The sequence below is a fragment of the Apodemus sylvaticus genome, chromosome 11, assembly GCF_947179515.1.
Source record: "Apodemus sylvaticus chromosome 11, mApoSyl1.1, whole genome shotgun sequence".
Taxonomy (NCBI): Eukaryota; Metazoa; Chordata; class Mammalia; order Rodentia; family Muridae; genus Apodemus; species Apodemus sylvaticus.
This window is the reverse complement of record NC_067482.1, coordinates 72,393,621-72,413,965: the sequence shown is the minus strand read 5'-3', so window position 1 is coordinate 72,413,965 and position 20,345 is coordinate 72,393,621. Positions and strand designations below refer to the sequence as shown.

Here is a 20,345-nt window from a genome sequence, read left to right as displayed (position 1 = left end):
CAGAGTTACCCTGAGAATAAACTGACCTCCAGCCCAGCTCTCTTGGTTCCTGCTGGCTCTGGAGACAAGAAACGTTTTAGCAGCAATTTGCTTAGAGAGGCATCCCCTGTCTTGTTTGATGCTAACCAACTGAAGGCTCTTTTATTTTAAAGACCTCAGCATCCCCAGGAATCTGGAACGAGGGTATGTGTATTATGGATAGCAAATCAAAGCTAATCCACAGGCCAGGTATACAGGGTAATGAATCTATGCTAAAGGAGGGGTTTGAGAGTCTTCCCACTGAGTATTCCCTGGCAGTCCAAAGTGCTCAATCAGGGGCAGTGGGGCTCTCAGCCTTGTCAAAGGCGAAAGAAGGAGACCTAGAAACATGTGAACCTGCTTCAGGGAGAGTAGTTGCTTTATTTTGTTGGGGCCCAGCTGATTGTTTTGCTTCAGGGCTTTGAATTCCAAATCAAATACAATTAGAAAGCCACAGTGAAATCTCTCTAGTTCTATTGTTAACTTTTTTTTTTTCTGTTAGCAAACATATTTGAGCGAGGTAGAAGTGTTTTTCTCCTCTCCCCTTTTTCTTTTCCTTGTTAACCGGATCCGGGAAAGTGGAAATCATTTGGAATGTAAACAAAGAATATAGAAAATAAAAATATTAAAAAAAAAAAACAAAAAACAAACTTATTTCCAGCACCTCGCCTCTACGTTTTCAAGCAGAGTCACAGCTGAAGGGAGATCCCATCTCCCAGCAAGGTCCCCGTTCTGCCAACTAGGGGAGCTCTGACAGTGGGCTCCGCCCTTGGCTTTCTTTGCTTAGGGCTTTGTGAAGACCACATGGGATCCAGTCTGCCTTGACTTGGAAAACTGGAATTTCATCTGAGCTTGAGTCCAGGCAGGTAGCCTGTAACTTCTGCTCAAATAGATCCTTTTGTACCCCATTCAATCAAGTAGGGGCTTAGTGTGCCCACAGTATGCCCCCTGCCCTTCCCAGCAGGCTTTTTCTCATACTGGAGAAATGGTCTCTAGTTTGCAGCTCACACAAAAGCAGGCAAAGATCTTGGTAAAGTTATACAGATTCTTTTTGTATAAGAATCTGACTGTTAGGGTGAAGCCAAGTTCTAGCAGAAGCCACCCCCCTCCCCCCCCCCCCCCCCGCAAAAGAAGTTACAAAGAAAGTAGGCAGCCCCTTGCGCCCCACTGTCTAAGATGATTAGAATTTTTCTTCTTGCAGAGATAATACACAAAATTCCCCCTTTGTTAGACAAAATATCTGCTTACCTTTCTGAAGTCTTTTGTGCTCTTCTGCCTGTAAAAAAAAAAGAGAGAGAGAGAGAGAGAGAGAAAGAAAGAAAAAAGAAAAAAAAGGTGTTAAATAAAGGTAATTTATCATGAGCAAGATAAAATCATTGTGAACCTTATAAACCTTTGATTACATTTTCATGGCCAAATTAACGGCCCATAGTCCAGTGTGATATTCATCACTGCCCCATAAAATGAAACCAGGCTATTTTTCTTGTAATTTTCCAAGGGAAGAGAGAAGCACTAAGTCAGTATGGAAGCTGGCTAGCAGAGGCACACGGAAGGACTCTCCTTGAGGAGAGCTTGAGCCTCCTCCTCATCTCTCCTGACACGCGAGCTTCCATGCCTGATTTCCTCAGCAACCTAGACCTCTGCTTAGCCAACCCTCAGGTTTTCACCTTGAGAACGTGAGTTTCAAGTACACAGCTGTCAGGGGCACCGAGATCCCTAGCTGGTCAGAGAAAGAATGGGGGTGATGAAGAGAGAATGAAACAGAAGAAAAGCCAGGAAACTGCATAGGAAGGACCTGACTGTGCTAGGTGAATGGGTTTTAGAGCAAGCATCAAGCATTCAATATATGGACAAGCCTCCAGTATTCGTGTGCGCATGCGCGCGCGCGCGCGCGCGCGCGCGTGTGTGTGTGTGTGTGTGTGTGTGTGTGTGTGTGTGTGTGTGTGTCCGAGCTTAGCAGTGAGGTCTTCTTCCTTCACTCTCTTACTGTACCTTTTGAGACACGTTCTCTCACTGGTCTGCTAGGCTGGCCAGCCTGTGAGCCGGAAGGGACTCTTGTCTCTGTTTCCCCAAGTGTTGGGGTGATACGCATACCTGCTGACACAGCAGGCTTTGTATGTGGGTGCTGGGGATCTGAATTCAGATCCTCATGCTGTGCTGCAAGTGCTTTACTCCCTGAGCCTGAGGAAAGTTTGACTTGCTAGGATTTGAACCTGCACGATCAGCATGAGCAGTGCTTGAAAAGCAAATGCATCCATTTTACAAAGGCTTTCAGATGATATTTAAACGGAGTTAACTGACTGTGTAAGCAAATCTTGCTCTCGGAGAGTCCCTAAGCTCTCTTGCTTGAATTCATTTATATGTGTAGGACAAGTGGGAGTGGCTGTCCTCCTGTTAGATAAAGCCCTCGATGTATGAAGTCACTGATGTACCTCATGTATTGACTGGGACTCCAGACCTCTACATTTGATTCGTTCTCACTCACAGAATGGCAGCAAGAGCATTCATCCTGGAGGGTTACGGGAAGAAGAGCATGAGACACAATCGTGAATCTGTGGCTTGAAATGGGTAAGAAGAATATCGTATGTGGCAAGACCGGTGAGCAAGCCAGGGAGGAAGTGGGCCGGGGGTGTATTGCCCACCTGCCTGAGTGTGTGAGTGGAAAGGAGAGCATGCGAAAGGTTAGGATGACTTCACCAGTCTCAGCGAGAAGCTGGGCATCTAGACCTTTGGAATTGGACCGGATCAGGCAGCCCGTCCAACCTCGGCTGCCGGTCTCATGTCTATGCAACTCCCGTGCTTTGGGAAGTGGTATGCTTGTGTTACATCCAAAAGAATTACAAACACACAGAAACACTTGTATGCAGAAGTTCATAGCTATGTTATCCATCATAGTCAACAAGTGAAAGCAGGGGGCGAAGGATCCAGCTTAGTGGGCGGGTGGAGTGATTGCTTAGTGTGACTTCCGTTCTCTTCCCAGCACCTCAGAAACCAGGCGTGGCAGTCTAGGCCCGTGATCCCAGCGCTGAGGAGGTAAAAGCAGGAAGCTTAGTAGTTCAAGGCCAGCCTGGGCTATGTGAGACTGAGTCTGAAGGAGAGTTTCCTCAGTCTTAGTGCCTCCCCCAAATTCCTGTGGGATGGGCACACGTAAAGTAAGAGGTGGTAGGGGTAATGAAATAGAACCAATATCCACACTCGTAATTATTTTGTGGCTAAACTGAAATTAGCCTTGGCATTTTCTCTCTTTCTTTCTTTTTTAATCCTCCAACTTAGGTCACCTTGACTTGAGAGCCCTGCTCTGTCCTGTGCTACACATAATTCTCTCTCTCTCTCTTTTCTTTTTTTTTTTAATTTATTTATTTTTTTTATTGACTATCGTCTTCATTTACATGGCCAATGGTAAAACCTTTCTCGATATCCCCATCCCCTAAGACCCCCAATCCCTCCCCTTCCTCCTTCCCCCTGCCTCCATGTATATGTCCCTCCACCCAACACACTCCCTCCTCCCCACCCCTCGGTTTCCCTTTGTTGGGGTCTCTTTTGAGCCTTTACCTGACCAAGGACCATTCCTCCCACTGATGCCCAACAAGGCCTTCCTCTGCTACAATTTTGGCTGGAACCATGTGTGCCCCTTGGTTGATGGTTCAGTCCCTGGGAGTCTTGGGGCATCTGGGTGGCCGAAATCATAGTTCTTCCCATGGGGCTGTAAACCCCTTCAGCTCCTCCGGACCATCCTCCAGCTCCTCCATTGGGGACCCCATGCCCAGTCCAATAGTTGGTTGTTAGCATCTGCCTCTGTATTTGTAAGGCTCTGGCAGGGCCTTGCCAGAGACAACTATGGCATGCTCCTTTTGGTATATACTTCTTGTTGTCCATAGTAGTGTCAGGGTTTGTTGACTGTTTATAAGATGAATCCCCAGGTAGGGCAGTCTCTGGGTGTCCTTTACTTCAATCTCTGCTCCACACATTGTCTCCCTTATTGCTTCTGTTAGCCCCTGCATTTTCAATGCTTGAGATTCTGGTGTGTCAAAGATGCTGGTGGTATGGCTTAATTTAAGATGTAATGTGTACAAAGTACACTATATCCTTGCCCGCAAATGGACTCAGGTAACCTTGTATAATGACTTTATGTTTTTAATGCAGAAGCTGAGGCTGGAGAGAAGGCACAGCAGTTAACAGTGCTTGTCCCTATTTCAGAGGACACATTTGGTTCCCGGCACCCAAAGCATTAGTTGGCTCTCAGCTGCCTGGAACTCCAGTTCTGGGGAATCTCATCTGATACTCTCTTCTGACATCTGCAGGAAATCTGAATGCCAGTGATTCATTCTCTCTCTTTCTCTCTCTCTCTCTCTCTCTCTCTCTCTCTCCATTCTCCCTCAAATAAATACAGAAAATACATCTCAAAAATCATAGAAGTGGCTGGGTGTGGTGGCCCATGCCTTTAGTCCTAGCATTCAGGAGGCAGAGACAGGTAGATTTATATGAGTTTGAGGCTAGCCTGTTTACAGAGCTAGTTTCAGATGGCTAGGACTACACAGAGAAACCCAAGTCTTGAAAAACCAAAAACCAAACTGAACAAAACCAACTAGCCAAACAAAAATCCTAGAAGTGATTCTAAAGTTGTAGTTTTAAGTTATAGCACTCAGGGCATTCAGCCCTGTGGAGCGTGTGAGCTGTGTCCTGAAGTTTTCTATAGTTCCATATTGACTTTACTAAATCAACAAAAAGCACGAAGGGAAGTTTGGCTTGCTAAGATTTGAACCTGCACCGTCAGCATGCGGAGTATTCAAAAATCAAATATGTTCAACCTGTACAAAGGCCTTTCAAATATTTAAGTGGATTTAACTGAATGTGTAAGCAAATCTTGCTCTCTACGATTCTGTTCACTCACTTGATTTCATTTATATGTGTTGGACAGGTGGGGGTGGCTGTCCTCCTGTTAGATAAAGCTCTCAGTGTCCAAAGTCACTAATGCACCTCATGAATTGAATGGAACAGGTCAGCTTTGGGATTTTCCACATTAATAGATTGAATTTTCAGGCAGAAGCTCAGCACTCTCTGACTTCTTCCCTGTAGAGCAGGTGGGCACTCTGGTACCTGGAAGGTCCTTTGTGCTCATTGGCTCATGGTGCTCCGAGAGCATCTTTGCATTTCTTTAGTTGCCCATGCTCTGTCTGCCAGAGCCAGTCAATTAAAATGTGGCCACAAATGCACAGGAACAGTTCTAACATTTGTCTTCTTGATGCTTAGGTGCTTAGATTAGCTTTAAAGATACTGATAACTTCTACAAATGTGGACTTTCTTGAACATTCTTTAGTTATTGGCATAATTTGAAATGGATTGGGCTACAGAATCCTTCTGCGTTATCTATGGCCTCTGCCATCCTGGATAAACTAAATTTCCTCCCTGAACCCCAAATTTAGACAGTAAGAAAGAGGGTTGTTGAAAGTTCTACTGAACAAAAAAAGGAAACCATGAATCTGTTTCAACCAGGGCAGCACTTATTGTCTGCGTACACTCTGATGGTTGCACCTGGCTTCGTAAGAAGCTTCTATTCTGAAATCACTCTAGGATGCCCAGTGGGAGCTGACATGATTCAGAGAGATGCTGTGTTTCTCTACCCAGTTTCTCCTAATAGCAATATCTTATAAACCTATAATGATAATAATTCATATTATGACAATGGGTATTAATAATATGTATATATAATAAAATTCATATAATGATAGTGATAATAACAATTTATGCTTTCAAATCCTTAGTTTCCATTCATAAATGGAATTCTAATCCTTAGTTTCCATTCATAAATTCTAATCTTTAAAGCCTTTCCTTTAAAGGGCAATCTTTTTTGATATTTACAAAGATTTCCTTCACTTCCCAAATCATCATACTCTACTTTGTGGTGACCTGGATTTGTTGAATAGATGTGATTCCAGTGTGGCTGGCAGAGAAGGAGTAGCACTAGCCAATCACCAGGATGTTTCATGTCCTAAATATGAGATGCCTCACTTAAACTGTGCTTTGGCTTGACCCCAAACCCCAACCCATTTAGTTCACAGAAACTTGAAAGACACACTGTGGTACAAATGAGCTCTGTATTTCTGTGTCCTTGGTATATGGGGTGCAATAATACTGCCTTTCACATGGTGCATCTGAGTGACTACACAAAGAAGCCTGCACAAAGGGGCTCAAGGCACATGGTTGCTTATTTGACATGTGCAAGGGCCTTATTTTAATCTTAGTGCGCGCGTGCGCAGACACACACACACACACACACACACACACACACACATACTCCATCCAGGGGCTGGGTACAGTAGAACACAGAAGACGTGACTACTCAGGATGATACTGTTTGATGTGTGGATGTTTGGATGAAAATAGCAATGGGTCCACAGCCATACCATTATGCCCTTTTGAGTTTTCTTCCAGGTTGTGTCAAGGGGAGCATCTGTCTATGTTGATTAGAAAGTCCCAAATGCCTATTCACTCTGTGCCACCTTCCTTTGTAACAGAAAGAATTTTATCCAGGTTCAAAGTTTGATTTAAAGTAGCTTGGCTTGCAGTTCTTTATGGTTGGGGTGTAAGTTTCTCTTCTGAGAAAAATAAGTTTAGGAGGAAATTTAATTGGTTGTCCACTGAAGACCTAAAGGACATCAACCTTCACCTAAATGCTTCCATCCAGCGCTGTTTTGTGAAGTCAAGACTTAGCTGTGAAAAAGAGAGGGTGGCAGAGCTGCTAGAGACAAAGGGGGGCCTAAAAGACTCCACAAGGAATCGCATCTGCTATCCAGGGAGAGCAAAGGCAATGGTGGAGGCCACAGCAACATTGTCTGCCAGTTGGTGCCCTGGGAGTCAGAACTCACGGCCTCTGCCTTCAGGCACCCCTTCCTTGGCGCCTTCCAGAGAAGCTGTCAAAAGAACACACAGCATTCTGCATAGCTCCTGCTTCTGCTCAGAGCTGCTGGGCTCTGCTTACACAGCGGGTGCCTTACATGGCCATCTATGTGTGACCTGCATCCGCGGTGATGATGCTCCTCACGAGGGCTCTGATGAAAGCGAATTGGAGGGCGCTGCTCTTCCCCTGTCGTAAAACCCTCTTGCTTATGGCTCTGTCCCCACTCTCCTCCTGGGCTTTGCCTGTGTGCACTCCTCAAGGTGCCCACCTGATTTTTGTTCTGATTTCTAATGGTTTATGGATTTAACATTGACTGAGACTCTGTGCCATCTGCCTGCCTGGGCACCTGTTCTTCTCAGCCTTGGGAAATCAACCTTTTTTTTTTTTTTCATCCTTTTTTAGTGCTGCTGGGGAGGAATCAGTGAGAGCACATGAAATTGCTCTTTGGAGCCATTTGTGATGGAAAGATCTTGCCTAATTCTCATCATGTCTAAAACTGATGAAGTAAATATAAACTATATTCCCAGAGAACCAAAACTATGAGACATCCACATGGAACCCAATACAATTACATTATCAGACTGGGAATGTAGAATTTTCTATTGAGAAAATTGCTTTTTAAAAAGATCATTAACTTTTGTTATATGTATGACCGTTTTGACTGTATGAGTTTATGTGTGCCACATGAATGTATGAGCTCCCAGAGGCCAGAAGATGCCATCAAGTCCTCTGGAAGTAGAGTTACTGCTGGGAAATGAACTTGGATCCCATACAAGAACATTACAAGCTTGTAGGCAAGAGCTCTTAACTGCTAACCCATCTCTTTAGGACCCAGAAAACTCTTGATGTAATAATTCAATATGTTGAAAATATATCAAAGTTCTGTGACCAATACTCTCTCAGCACAGAGACTGATTGGACCTGGCTACAGAGGGACTCCAGAAATCAAGGGCATATCTCAGACATTGGAAACCAGAGCAAGGAGGGAGAAAGGCAAAATAATAGTAAGGATATCTGAAAAAGTCATAAGGAGTTATACTATTAACTATCTACCTAAAATACCTATAAAGCACATAAATATTCACATATTGTTTAAATGAAAATTACCCACCTGGGCTGACAATGCTCCCTCCAAGAGCCAAAGAGCATCTAATTAAAAACCCAAACACAAGGTGTGAGAAACTCCTTTGAATTGCTGGTCAGGGTTGCTCAAGAGGCTCCCACAATATCCCAGAGGATCAGAGAGTTAGGCTGTTGCTATTGCCCTTGGGTTGCCCCCAGAGGTGGAAGGGAAGTACCTGTTGCTGAAGACACCATGCGCTTCGCATGCAGAGCTCAGAGGCTTTTGACTTGAATACTTCCTCTCTGAGGACTGGCTCTCATGGTATGAGAAGGCACCATGAAAGCTTCCCAGACAAGGAAGCAGTCAACAGTCCTGCACAGCCATGATGGTTATAAACCATATCAATGACCTCTGTGGCAAAATAACCCTAAGAGTGCAGTAATGGCACACATGCCTTGGTGGTAACCAACAGCTCTATAATTGGACTTAAGACCCACTAAACAAGAGGGAAATCAAACAAGAGGAAATCTGGCACTATAAACTAAGCCAACAACCCAGTAGTGAAGTAATGAATCTTGGAGGAAAACCTACAACTGCCATTACACTAAACTAGCACAATCCCTAACTGAATTGTGAACATTTGTCCTTATGCCTACAGTCCTCACCCTTTAGCCAAGCAATGTCCCATTGCAACAGAGACAATTACAGAAAAGCTCAGCCAATACAGAGTTGTGCAGCCCGTCCCAGTGAATACATCTATAAAACCATCCCTTACGTAAGGCACGGGGAACGTTGCAGAAGAAGGGATAGGAAGATTGTCAGAGCCAGAGGATCAGGGAGTTTGCTGTGGGATTGTGTCTCCTAGTAATGGCAGAGGTTACACACAAAGTCCCACTCACATGACTTCCAAAGCATGATCCAAACAAGGACAAAAACAATAAACCTGACAAAGAGGATGAGGGAAAGACCACGTGGCTTAAATTCTTCCCAAAGAACTACAAGAAACTAAGACGTTCTGGAGTGGGATAAATAGTTTTCCTCAGGGAAGATCACACCAATTGGTTATCCACAACCAAAATGGTCAGCCCAGAAAATATACATATAATTAACATTACATAGACTGAGCAGGGTATAATATATATATATATATATATATATATTTTTTTTCCCTTTGTGATGGGCTCTGCTGTGCACTTCAGGATACCATGCAGACTCTATGTCTCTACTCCAGTGGACCCAACTTCAAGTTTCTCTAGATATCACTGCCTATCCTCATCCAAAACAAGGATAAAGTCATCCATAGTTGAGAACAGCTGCCCCCTAACCCCCAACCTTCAATGGCTACCCTCCAGTACCCTGCTTCTCCCCCTAGACTCTACCTCCCTGAGTTCATACAAAATAGTGCAAGGCCATAAGAAGCAGAATCTCTACCATGGACTTTGTAGTTATAGTTGAGATCTGTGTTCTTTCCCCTCTGCTAGGCTAAGGGACAGGTGTAGAGGATTGTTCACAAGAGAGAGGATGCTTCTCTGAGGAGATTGTATGGGTCCATAAAGAAAAACAAAAGATAAGGGGACAGTTCCAGATAAGGAATAATCAGTCATTTAGTATGCCTGTTAGAACCAGACATGAGAAGGCTTTCCACAGATGCTCCAAATGGCTTGAGTTTCAGTATTCCCAAGGAACCATTTTACTAGTCATGCCCCTACTTCAACAGCCTGCTGACTTAAGCCCTCCATGAGAAATCTCACTCATCCTAGGCCAGAGGCACACTCCATCCTCTCTTCCATAATAAGGGACTTTTGGACATTCACTTTCTGGGATGAACATTCCTGACACATGTACGATTAGCGTCAGCTGGCCCGCTCCTCTGGCTGGTGAAGAGCTGGCTGGCAAGTCTGTTCGGCAGTGATGGATTTTATTTCCAGAAGGATGTTTATGCTTGGTTATATTCCATGCTAGGCACCTGGAAGCTATTGAAGGGATGTCCTGGATTGATTCAGGAGTTTGCTAAACCTAATGAGGCCTGATTTCCTCCTGACATTACCTATTTCCGGTAATATTTCCATATTTCCAGTTCGGGTTTCCTCCTCCTCCTCCTCTTCCTCCTCGTCTTCCTCCTCCTTCTTCTTCTTTTTGGCTTTTTGAGACAGGGTTTCTCTATGTAGCCCTGACTGTCCTGGAACTCACTCTGTAAACCAGGCTGGCCTCAAACTCAGAAATCCACTTGCCTCTGCCTCCCAAGTGCTGGGATTAAAGGTGTGTGCCACCACCACCCAGCAGGTTCCTTTCTTTTTCGTTTTCTTTTTCTTTCTTTCTTTCTTTCTTTCTTTCTTTCTTTCTTTCTTTCTTTCTTTCTTCCTTCCTTCCTTCCTTCCTTCCTTCCTTCCTTCCTTCCTTCCTTCCTTCCTTCCTTCCTTCCTTCCTTCCTTCTTTCTTTCTTTCTTTCTTTCTTTCTTTCTTTCTTTCTTTCTTTCTTTCTTTCTTTCTTTCTTTCTTTCTTTCTTTTTTTTTGACAGGGTTTCTCTGTGTAGCCCTGGCAATCCCGGAACTCACTCTGTAGACCAGGCTGGCTTCCCAGTTCAGGTCTTAACAGAGTATTTCTATCAGTGGCCAGGCTGGCTTCTCAGTTCAGGTCTTAACAGAGTATTTCTATCAGTGGCTTATTTTATCACATGGAGCTGTGAAGGACCCCAAGTTTATCTTCCCTCTAGGCATAGTTCCCTGCCCTGCCTGCACCCCCAACCCCACCACACACAGTGGTGGAGAATTCAGAGAGGGGATCTGTTTGGTTTCTCTCATCTCCTCCCTGCTAACCACCATTCCTGGTCATATCACCACAGCAGTGACAAGTGTCTCACCTGGACCCCCTCTGAACTTCTGGAAAGGTAGGTTTTGGAGGGAAGTGTGCACTGCTCTCCTCTGGTGGTGCTGGGGGTAAGGGTTGGTACTTCTTGGGAAGAGTGATGGCAGGCCTGTGGGAAGAGTCACATGGATAAAGATTGAGTTGAAAGGCCATGCCTTTCTCAGACAGGGAGTTCACTCTGGCCTTCCCTCTCCTCTCCCTTGCGGTGGCTTTGAAGCTCAAGTGTGGAGGATGCTTTTAGCACCCTGGACCATTCTGGGCATCTTTAAACCTTAGCATCCTCACTCTTCCAGAGTAGTGTGCTCTGACTCTCAGTTTTCTTTGTAGTGTGTCATATGCTCTTCAACATGCTACCCATTTAAACCTTAGGAAGCCGGGGGAAAGAGAGCTATGTTCTCCTGCTTATTCCACAGTGGATGATCTGCATTTCAAAAAACTCCCCTAGGAATCATGAAAATGTTTGCAAGTCAATAAATGCCTCATCCATCCATGTTCTCCAGCCACTCATGCACTTAGCCACAAAGTCCCTCCTGATGGTGTTTGGTGGATGCTGGTGTTTTTAACAGAAATAAAAAAGACATAGTCCTTGGCTCAAGATTCCTTTCCACCCCATGCAATGGAAGAGTAGGAACTGAAGTGATGTTCTATCTGTCCTGATCTCATGAGTCCAGGCAGCTAGGAGTACCTACGATATTCTCTCTCTGTTTTGTTTTGTTTGTTTTGTTTTGTTTTGTTTTTAAGAGCATCCCATGTTGGTATCTAGGAAGGAAGATTCTTGGAAGGAAGAGCAGCCATTGTAGAGACTCTGCTACGGAAATGGGTATCGTTATGGTGATAAGAAGGTTCTAGGTTAGTGTTAGGCATTCATTAACATTGTTTAATATTATCTGCCTGATACATGTTTGACCAGTTTGGCCATGGGCTGGTGAAATGGCTCAGAGGGGAAGGTACTTGCTGCCAAGGCTGAAGAGTTTGATTCCCAGGACCCACCTAGCAGAAATAGAGCATCAACTCCTGTATATTACCCTCTGACCACACTGGGGCAGGTGCACACTACCCACCATAAATAAGCAAATGTAAAAAAATGAAGTTATTTGCCCCAAACATGAGTGCTAAGAGAGGAAGGTGAATGAGGGAGTTTTGCTGACCGTAGAAGGACCACCTGACAATGTGAACAAATGGAGTCTTGTTGGATCTTGTTCACAGATCAGCTTCTCCAAGGCCAAATGCTCGTGCTTCTCCTTTTCAGGAACTGGCACAAATCATTTAAATTTACAGCAAAACAAAATGATTAAATTTATAAAAATCAATTTCATATGTGTGAGTGCTTTGGCTGTGTGTTGTCCGAGCATCACATGAGTGCCGTGTCTGTGGAGGTGTCAGAGCCCCTGGGATTGAGCTACCATGTGGGTGCTGGGGCTCAAACCTGGTTCTTCTGAAAGAGTAGCTAGTGCTCTTAATCTCCAAACCATTGCTCCCATCCCACAAATATGATTTTAAATGTCTTACCGAGGAGGTGGCAAAGGAGTCTGTGAAAGGAAACAGAACCAGGAGTTAAATTTGTTATTTTTGGGCAGGACCACTGATTAAGAATTTCTTCCTCCTCTTCCTCTTCTTCTTTTGTTTAGGAGCTGAGGATGGGCCTTATGCTTGCTAGGCAAGCACTCTACCACTGAGCTAAATCCCCAGCCCCAGAATGTTTTGATTTACCAATGAAAATGAAAAATGATTGAAATCCCAGAACACACTTTTCAAGTGACATTGAAGCCGCATCTCTCTGTGTCGACATGTCTGTGCCTTTGAAGAGTAACAAGCACATTTTAATATTTTTCACTTACCTTGTTCACTTTTGTGTATTTGAATCCTAAAACATAAAACAGAGAAGCCAGTGAGCCCAGAGGAAAACTGGAAAATGTCATCAAATACTCTCCAAAGGACTCTGGACAGCTCAAGCACAGAGAGCTGGTCTCTGGCAGGTCTTGCCCTTCTCTCCTTTCCCTTTGTCTTGCTAAAACCCATTGGATTACATTCCTAAAGCTAAGCCACCAAGGTGCTTTCCCTTACTGTGTCCACTTCCTCCTCCTGTGACTACCAAGGTCTAGTTATCAGAGTATTGAAGTCCATCGATCAAAGGACTCCTTTGGCTCAGCTGATTAACATGGCTAATTAAAATTAAACACCTCATCATAACAGCTTGTCATTTGTCATTTTACCTTTATAAACTTTCATTTTTCTATGTGCCACATCTGCCTCCTCTCTATTCAGAGGTAGTCCTCTGTCCCCCATTTACAAATACCCTTCTTCACTCTCGCTTCTTTCCTTCAGCTACTCTCTTATCTCCCTTTCCCAGTCTTTGTCTCTTATTCCCTAATCTCTGTCCCTTTGGGCCAAATAAATGTCCTTGGTGCTGAGAACTTGGTCTTGGGGGTTGTGAGCCTATACTTTTCCTTTCAATGCTTACATATGCTTCTTTTTTTTTTTAACCAACCTTTGTTTACATTCCAAAAGCTTTCCGCTTTCCCAGTCCCCCCTCCCCCCTCCTTTTATCCCGTAAGTCCTCTTCTCTCCATCCATTCTCCTATCTTTCCCCCTCCCTTTTCTCTGTCCTGGTACTCCCCTACAATGCTGGATCAAGCCTTTCCAGGATTAGGGCCCTCTACTTCCTTCTTCATGGGAATCATTTGATATGCTAATTTTATCTTCAGTATTCAGAGTTTCAGGGCTAATTAATATCCACTTATCAATGATTGCATTCCATGTGTATTCTTTTGTGATTGCGTTACCTCGCTTAGGATGATATTTTCCAGTTCCAACCATTTGCCTAAAAAATTCATGAATTCATTGTTTTTAATTGCTGAATAGTACTCCATTGTGTATATATATCACATTTTCTGTATCCATTCCTCCATTGAGGGATATCTGGGTTCTTTCCAGCTTCTGGCTATTATAAATAAGGCTGCTATGAACATAGTGGAGCATGTGTCCTTATTGCATGCTGGGGAATCCTCTGGGTATATGCCCAGGAGAGGTATAGCAGGGTCCTCTGAAAGTGTCATGTCCAGTTTTCTTAGGAACCGCCAGACTGATTTCCATAGTGGTTGTACCATTTTACAATCCCACCAGCAGTGAAGGAATATTCCTCTTTCTCCACATCCTCGCCAACACCTGCTGTCTCCTGAGTTTTTAACCTTAGCCATTATGACTGGTGTGAGGTGAAATCTCAGGGTTGTTTTGATTTCCATTTCCCTAATGACTAATGATGTTGAGCATTTCTTAAGGTGCTTCTGGGCCATCTGAATTTCTTCAGGTGAAAATTCTTTGTTTAGGTCTGTACCCCATTTTTAATAAGGTTATTTGGTTCCCTGGGGTCTAACTTCTTGGGTTCTTTGTATATATTGGATATTAGCCCTCTATCTGATGTAGGGTTGGTGAAGATCTTTTCCCAATTTGTTGGTTGCCGTTTTGTCCTTTTGACAGTGTCCTTTGCCTTACAGAAACTTTATAATTTTATGAGATCCCATTTGTCAATTCTTGATCTTAGAGCATAAGCTATTGGTGATCTGTTCAGGAACTTTTCCCCTGTGCCTATGTCCTCAAGGGTTTCCCCCAGTTTCTTTTCTATTAGTTTCAGTGTGTCTGGTTTTATGTGGAGGTCCTTGATCCACTTGGAGTTGAGCTTAGTACAAGGAGACAAGAATAGATCAATTCGCATTCTCCTGCATGCTGACCTCCAATTGAACCAGCACCATTTGTTGAAAAGGCTATCTTTTTTCCACTGGATGTTTTCTGCTCCTTTGTCAAAAATCAAGTGACCATAGGTGTGTGGATTCATTTCTGGGTCTTCAATTCTATTCCATTGGTCCACTTGCCTGTCCCTGTGTCAATACCATGCAGGTTTTATCACTATTGCTCTGTAGTATTGCTTGAGGTCTGGGATACTAATTCCCCCAGAAGTTCTTTTACTGTTGAGAATAATTTTAGCTATCCTGTTTTTTTTTTGTTATTCCAGATAAATTTGAGAATTGCTTTTTCTAACTCTGTAAAGAACTGAGTTGGGATTTTGATGGGGATTCATTGAATCTGTATATTGCTTTTGGCAAGATGGCCATTTTAGCTATATTAATTATATATGCTTCTATAGAAACTGCTCCTATAGTCAGTAAGATTGATGGCACTCTTAACAATACTTATTGGGATCTGATAAGTATCCAGGCATGATGCTGAACCCCTTAGTGTAAGGATGATATTTTCCAGTTCCAACCATTTGCCTGAAAAACATCTATTGCGTTCCCACCCAATCTATGGAAATGAAGCATCTAAGATGTGGGGAAATTCAACATTCCACAAGCTGGAGAATCGGAAGCAGAGCACTGTGAGTGGTGTGACTCTCACGGACCCCCGGACATCATCCTCTTCCTTACTCTTGGAAACCAACTTGCACTTCCTGCTACCATGAGCTATGCAATTTCAGGTTTATCTACGTGACAGCGTGCAGCATTGTATCTGTCTGTGTCATTGTTTCACCCAGTGTATTGCCTCCAGACCTACATATGTGGTCACAAATGGTAGGCTTCCATCCCTTGTGGGACTGAATAAAACTCCATTGTAAATGTGTATAGTGTTTCTTTGCCCAGGCAGGACAGAGAGATTACTTCCATGGTATACTTTGTGGAAAATGCTGCAGGGATGTGGAGTGGACATGGCTCTTCACGATCCTAACTTCAATGCCTTGGATGGATACGACAGGTAGGACTCTTGGGTTGTAGGATCTGATTTTATGTTTTAAAGGAAATACTATACTGTTTTCCCAGATGGCTCTGCCAACATGAGTCTTTGCCAACAACAAGCACTGTCCTGTACCTTGTAATGTCGCTTTAGATGGGGAGCTCATACTGAAAGCATTTTTCCTTATTCTAGGAAGCTTTTGTAGTGCATGGCACTACATGCCAAGGTCATGCATGGCAGACCTTCCTGATGTCATGTGTGCATATTCTGTGTCTCTGTCTTTATTAAAATGTTGGGCTTTCTCAATCATTGTTTAGTATTCTCTTCCCTCTCTTAAAATTTTAGTAACAATTTTATCAACAATAGCAGCAAACCACAGGTGTTCAGCGCGTGGCCTTGGGCTGCTCACGATGCAGGGTAGCTTGCTGTGCTGCAGTGTCATTCAACATAAATGTACATATGCACTCACAAGCCATAAACCGCAGGTTGGACATGGATTTCCTATGCAGTTCAAGACGACGAAATTTCTTCTGTCCTGTGTGGCATAGAAAAGCCAAAGGCCTGGGCACCCCTATACCCCATCAGTCATAGCAGACATGTATGCTGCCAAGCGCCTAGTGCTAGAGGCTGCTCCACACTACTGGTTTATCCATCAGCATTCCACAAGGCAGATGGTCTGGGTGACCTTAAGGGTAAACAAACTGAATCACACAGGTGAAATAACTCATTGCATGGCTGTCAGCTTTTGAGGCAATTCAGCAAAACATCCAGCAAAGTTCTTTATTTTTCCACTAGGGGGCCTTGTTTAATAAAGCACTAACAGGTCAGGTATTTGTAATAATGAGAGAGAGAGAAAAAAAGAGATAAGATTTGAAGTGGAGTTTTTTCAGACCAAACTTTAAAATTATTTTTTTAGTAGTGCACAGATCAAACTCTGGACCTTAGGTCATGCTAAGCCAGCAGTCTGCCCGCATAACCACACCTCCAGCATGGCCCTGACTCCTGGTTCTGCTATTCACTATAGGTTCAGTCAGTAGTAATTGTTGGCATATAGTCTAGGCTCCGCCCCCACAGTTACCTGGCAACAGCCAGGTGTGCCTGACTCACTATAAAAAGGGGCTGCTTGCTCCCTCCTCTCTCTCTTGTTCTCTTGTTCTTGTTCTGTCCCCTTGGCCCTGCTCCTCCTCTCTTCCCATTCCCCTCCTCCCTCTCTCTCCACATGCTCCTCTACTGTCTCTCTGCCTTTCTCTGTCTCTACTCCTCAACTCCCCTCCCCACGCCCTGAATAAACTCTACTCTTTACTATACCATCCATGTGGCTCATTCCTCAGAGGCACCCCCTGCCCCCACATCCACCAAACATATTCCTTCTCTCGCTTTAGTTTTTTAAAACACAACAGTAATGAAACAAATTCCTGGACTGAGGAATCGGTGGACATCCTCACACCCAAACACAGGGAGATTTCTTACACTGCCTTGGAATTAATATGTGGGATAAATGACTTAGAGCAGGTCAAGGTATGTTTCCTGTTCTCAAACATTTTGTTGTCACACCTTTTCTGCCTCCTCTTCCGTGGGGCTCCCTGAGTGCTGATGGGAGGGATTTGATGGAGACAACCCAATGCGAGCTGTGTGTCCCAAGGTCTCTCTATGTGTAATGTCTGGCTGTGGGTCTCTGAATGTGTTCCCATCTGCTGCAGGAGGAAGCCTCTCTGATGTTGGCTGAATAAGACACGGATCTGTAAGAACCAAAGGGATGGAGGACACCAGGAGAATAAGGCCCTCTGAATCAACTGAACGAAGCGCATATGAACTCACAGGGTCTGAAGCTGTAAGCACAGGGCCTAGACGGGCCTGTACCAAGTCCTTTGAGGATATATTACACCTTTCAGGTTACTATTTTCCTGGGACTCCTGAGTGTGTGAACGAATAGGTCTCTGTTTCTTGTGTCTCCTCTTGAAGCTCTTTTCCTTCTGTTGGTTTGTTTTGTCCAACTTCAATGTGATCATTTTTGTTTTGTCTCATGCTATACTGTTTTGTTGTTTGATTTTTTTCATTGTTGTTGTTTTAATTGCTTTTTAAATTTTTTTTTATTTATCGAAAAGGGAAGTAAAGGGAAATAAAAACACTTTATGACAAAATTAAAGATTTACATGGAAACTATTTCAAATAAGCATGTTAAAATTGACAATTTTCATGGGAAATTAAGGAGTAAAGTGGTAGACATGTAAGACATTGCTAATGTTGTTTGATTGTTAAAAAGTTACTATTTTTTAAAAACTTTGAGGAATAAATTTTGATGCACACTTAGTTTCTACGGTGCAATAGGAGTCTAGAAGGGGAAATTTTGGTTAATTTCCTGACAAGGCTACAGATGTTCTCCAGTGCTCAGAAGAGAGCACTGAAACCATAGGACCCTTTGGGCATGCATATCTTGAGGAATTTCCCTTTCAAGTGGGAGGAGGGGGCTGGCATGTCTGCCCTCTGGTGGCCAGTGCTGTAATCCGCATTCTCTGCCCAGAGATTTGTACTTCTATTTTCAGGGTTCGGTGCTCCCATCTCCAACCAGGGGTCTTGTTTTTGGAGATGTGATTGGGGAAGAGTGCAGAGCATATCTGTGGAAGTTAACTGGACCTGAACTTGACTATTTTAGTGCCAAACCCTGCGGAATCTAATGTTAGTGTTATGCGCGGTGGAAGCGGTGGAAGCCCAACTTCCTGGAGAGGGGAGGTTTTAGAGGTCAGTTTGAGAAGGGCAAATAGGCAGAATAGCTTGCAGCACACTGCAAGACCTGGATGCTCAATGGGCAGGGGTCCTGTAAGTTGGTGCTAGACATAGCCATTGTGAAAATAGATCATAGACTTGTGCATGCAGAATAAAGATTACGAACAGCAACACATTGCTTCTTGTGACTGTGCTATTGTATGTTCCACGGAGGTTATCGCCTATCCTATAAAATGGCGTCTTTTCCAGCACTGTGTTCATGAGCACTCTGGTACTTGAAGCTTAGCATGCTGGGAGTATGTCCACTGTGGGAAATGTTACAGAATCAGTGGACTTATTGTTTGGTCATTTGTCTGGACTTAAGAAAGTTTTAGAGGAAGTGTTAACCAAGCATTCTCCTTTTGCAGTTGTGTATTGCTCAAAGGCGGCACACTCTGAAGAGAATGCCTAAGGAAATATACATCTAGGACTGAATTTGAAAGCTGGCCTTCAGCTTTGCTTAGCTAAGAAATGCTCACCATCAATATACCCTGGAAGCCGCAATCTATCTGTCAATGCAAGAGCTTGGCAAAGTCAATCAGAGCTGGGTGTGGTGGCTCATGCCTGGAAACCCAGCACTTGGGAAGTGGAAGCAGGAGGATCTTAATTTGGAGCCCACCCTGGGTTGCAGAATGAGTTCACGGGGAGCTGGACTGTTTAGCAAGACATTTAAAACATCAAAACAAACAAGTTAAGCATATTTGGCTCTATGAAATTGGGATAAAAGAGTATTTTATCTCTTACCATTACTTTAAAAGTGTATGTTATCTCCCCATCAGTAACACATAGAATGACCTTATTTGCTTATAAGTTTGGATTCTCTTCTTCAGACACCAGACTATTAGGGTTTCCCAAACAAAGTTGTGATTGCTGCTACCATTAAGGAGCTGAGCAACTTGGCAGAAATTACTTGGCCTCTCTGGGCTTCTTCTATCCTTATCTATGATTTTTAAAGGATGAGAAAACATGAGTCACAGGAGCCAAGACCTGGTCCCTTCATTGAAGACACTGAGCCCAGTGGCCATGGATGGGACTTTTGAAGCCACTCAAGTTGAGGGTGAACTTGTCACTTACTGAATAAACTTGGTGGCTTAAATGTTAAAATGTAGACCAGCAAATTTAATTCCTTGGGTGTGTTGGCTAGTTTTGTGTGTCAACTTGACACAGGCTGGAGTTATCACAGAGAAAGGAGCTTCAGTTGGGGAAGTGCCTCCATGAGATCCAGCTGTGGGGCATTTTCTCAATTAGTGATCAAGTGGGGAGGGCTCCTTGTGGGTGGTGCTATCCCTGGGCTGGTGCTCTTGGGTTCTATAAGAGCAGGCTGAGAAAGCCAGGGGAAGCAAGCCAGTAAGAAACATCCCTCCATGGCCTCTGCATCAGCTCCTGCTTCCTGACCTGCTTGAGTTCCAGTCCTGACTTCCTTTAGTGATGAACTGCAACGTGGAAGTGTAAGCTCAATAAACCTTTCCTCCCCAACTTGCTTCTTGGTCATGATGTTTCTGCAGGAATAGAAACCCTGACTAAGACACTGGGGTTTCAGGATTAAATAAAATAATATTTAGTGTTCACCTAAGCTTTCATCCAGTGTGTGCTGAGCACAGGCACAGCTCAAATAATACTAGTTACTTTGGAGTGTACACAGGCAAACACACCCAGAAACAGAATAACTGTGTTATGTTCTATAATTAAAGAAATGAACTTGAAAGAAAGTTAGATAAAACTTGGCCTTAATCACAAAATTTATCGTGTCTAAGACTTTTATGACACAATAGACCATTAGCATTTTGTATCTTATTGATTAACTATGGAGAAGAGACCTATAGTCCCAGTGGCTAGAAATGTCCATTTGGCAGGGCCTGCTAGAGAAGCATCTTCAAGTCCATCAAAACCTTCAGAAATTAATTGCAGCAATAAATTATTGAAGGCATCCTTTGGGAAGCAGTGGAAGGGGATTATGCTAGGCAAAGCCAAGTATGTTGGGGGAACTGACTGGTTCTCACATCCCCTTTGAT

The 20,345-nt window shown here is 43.7% G+C and overlaps 1 protein-coding gene across 1 annotated transcript in view; it reads right to left on the bottom strand.

Annotated features, from left to right (window-relative positions):
* The window catches only part of Clnk (cytokine dependent hematopoietic cell linker), a 186,501-nt gene that overhangs the window by 37,842 nt on the left and 128,314 nt on the right, over nucleotides 1–20,345 (bottom strand). Inside the window, exons 9-12 of the mRNA XM_052199334.1 lie at nucleotides 12,684–12,709; nucleotides 12,355–12,374; nucleotides 10,841–10,954; nucleotides 1,267–1,294 (exon numbers count right to left, since the gene is read on the bottom strand). Coding sequence (XP_052055294.1) covers nucleotides 1,267–1,294; nucleotides 10,841–10,954; nucleotides 12,355–12,374; nucleotides 12,684–12,709 — 188 coding nt within the window. The remainder of the gene's footprint in view (nucleotides 1–1,266; nucleotides 1,295–10,840; nucleotides 10,955–12,354; nucleotides 12,375–12,683; nucleotides 12,710–20,345) is intronic.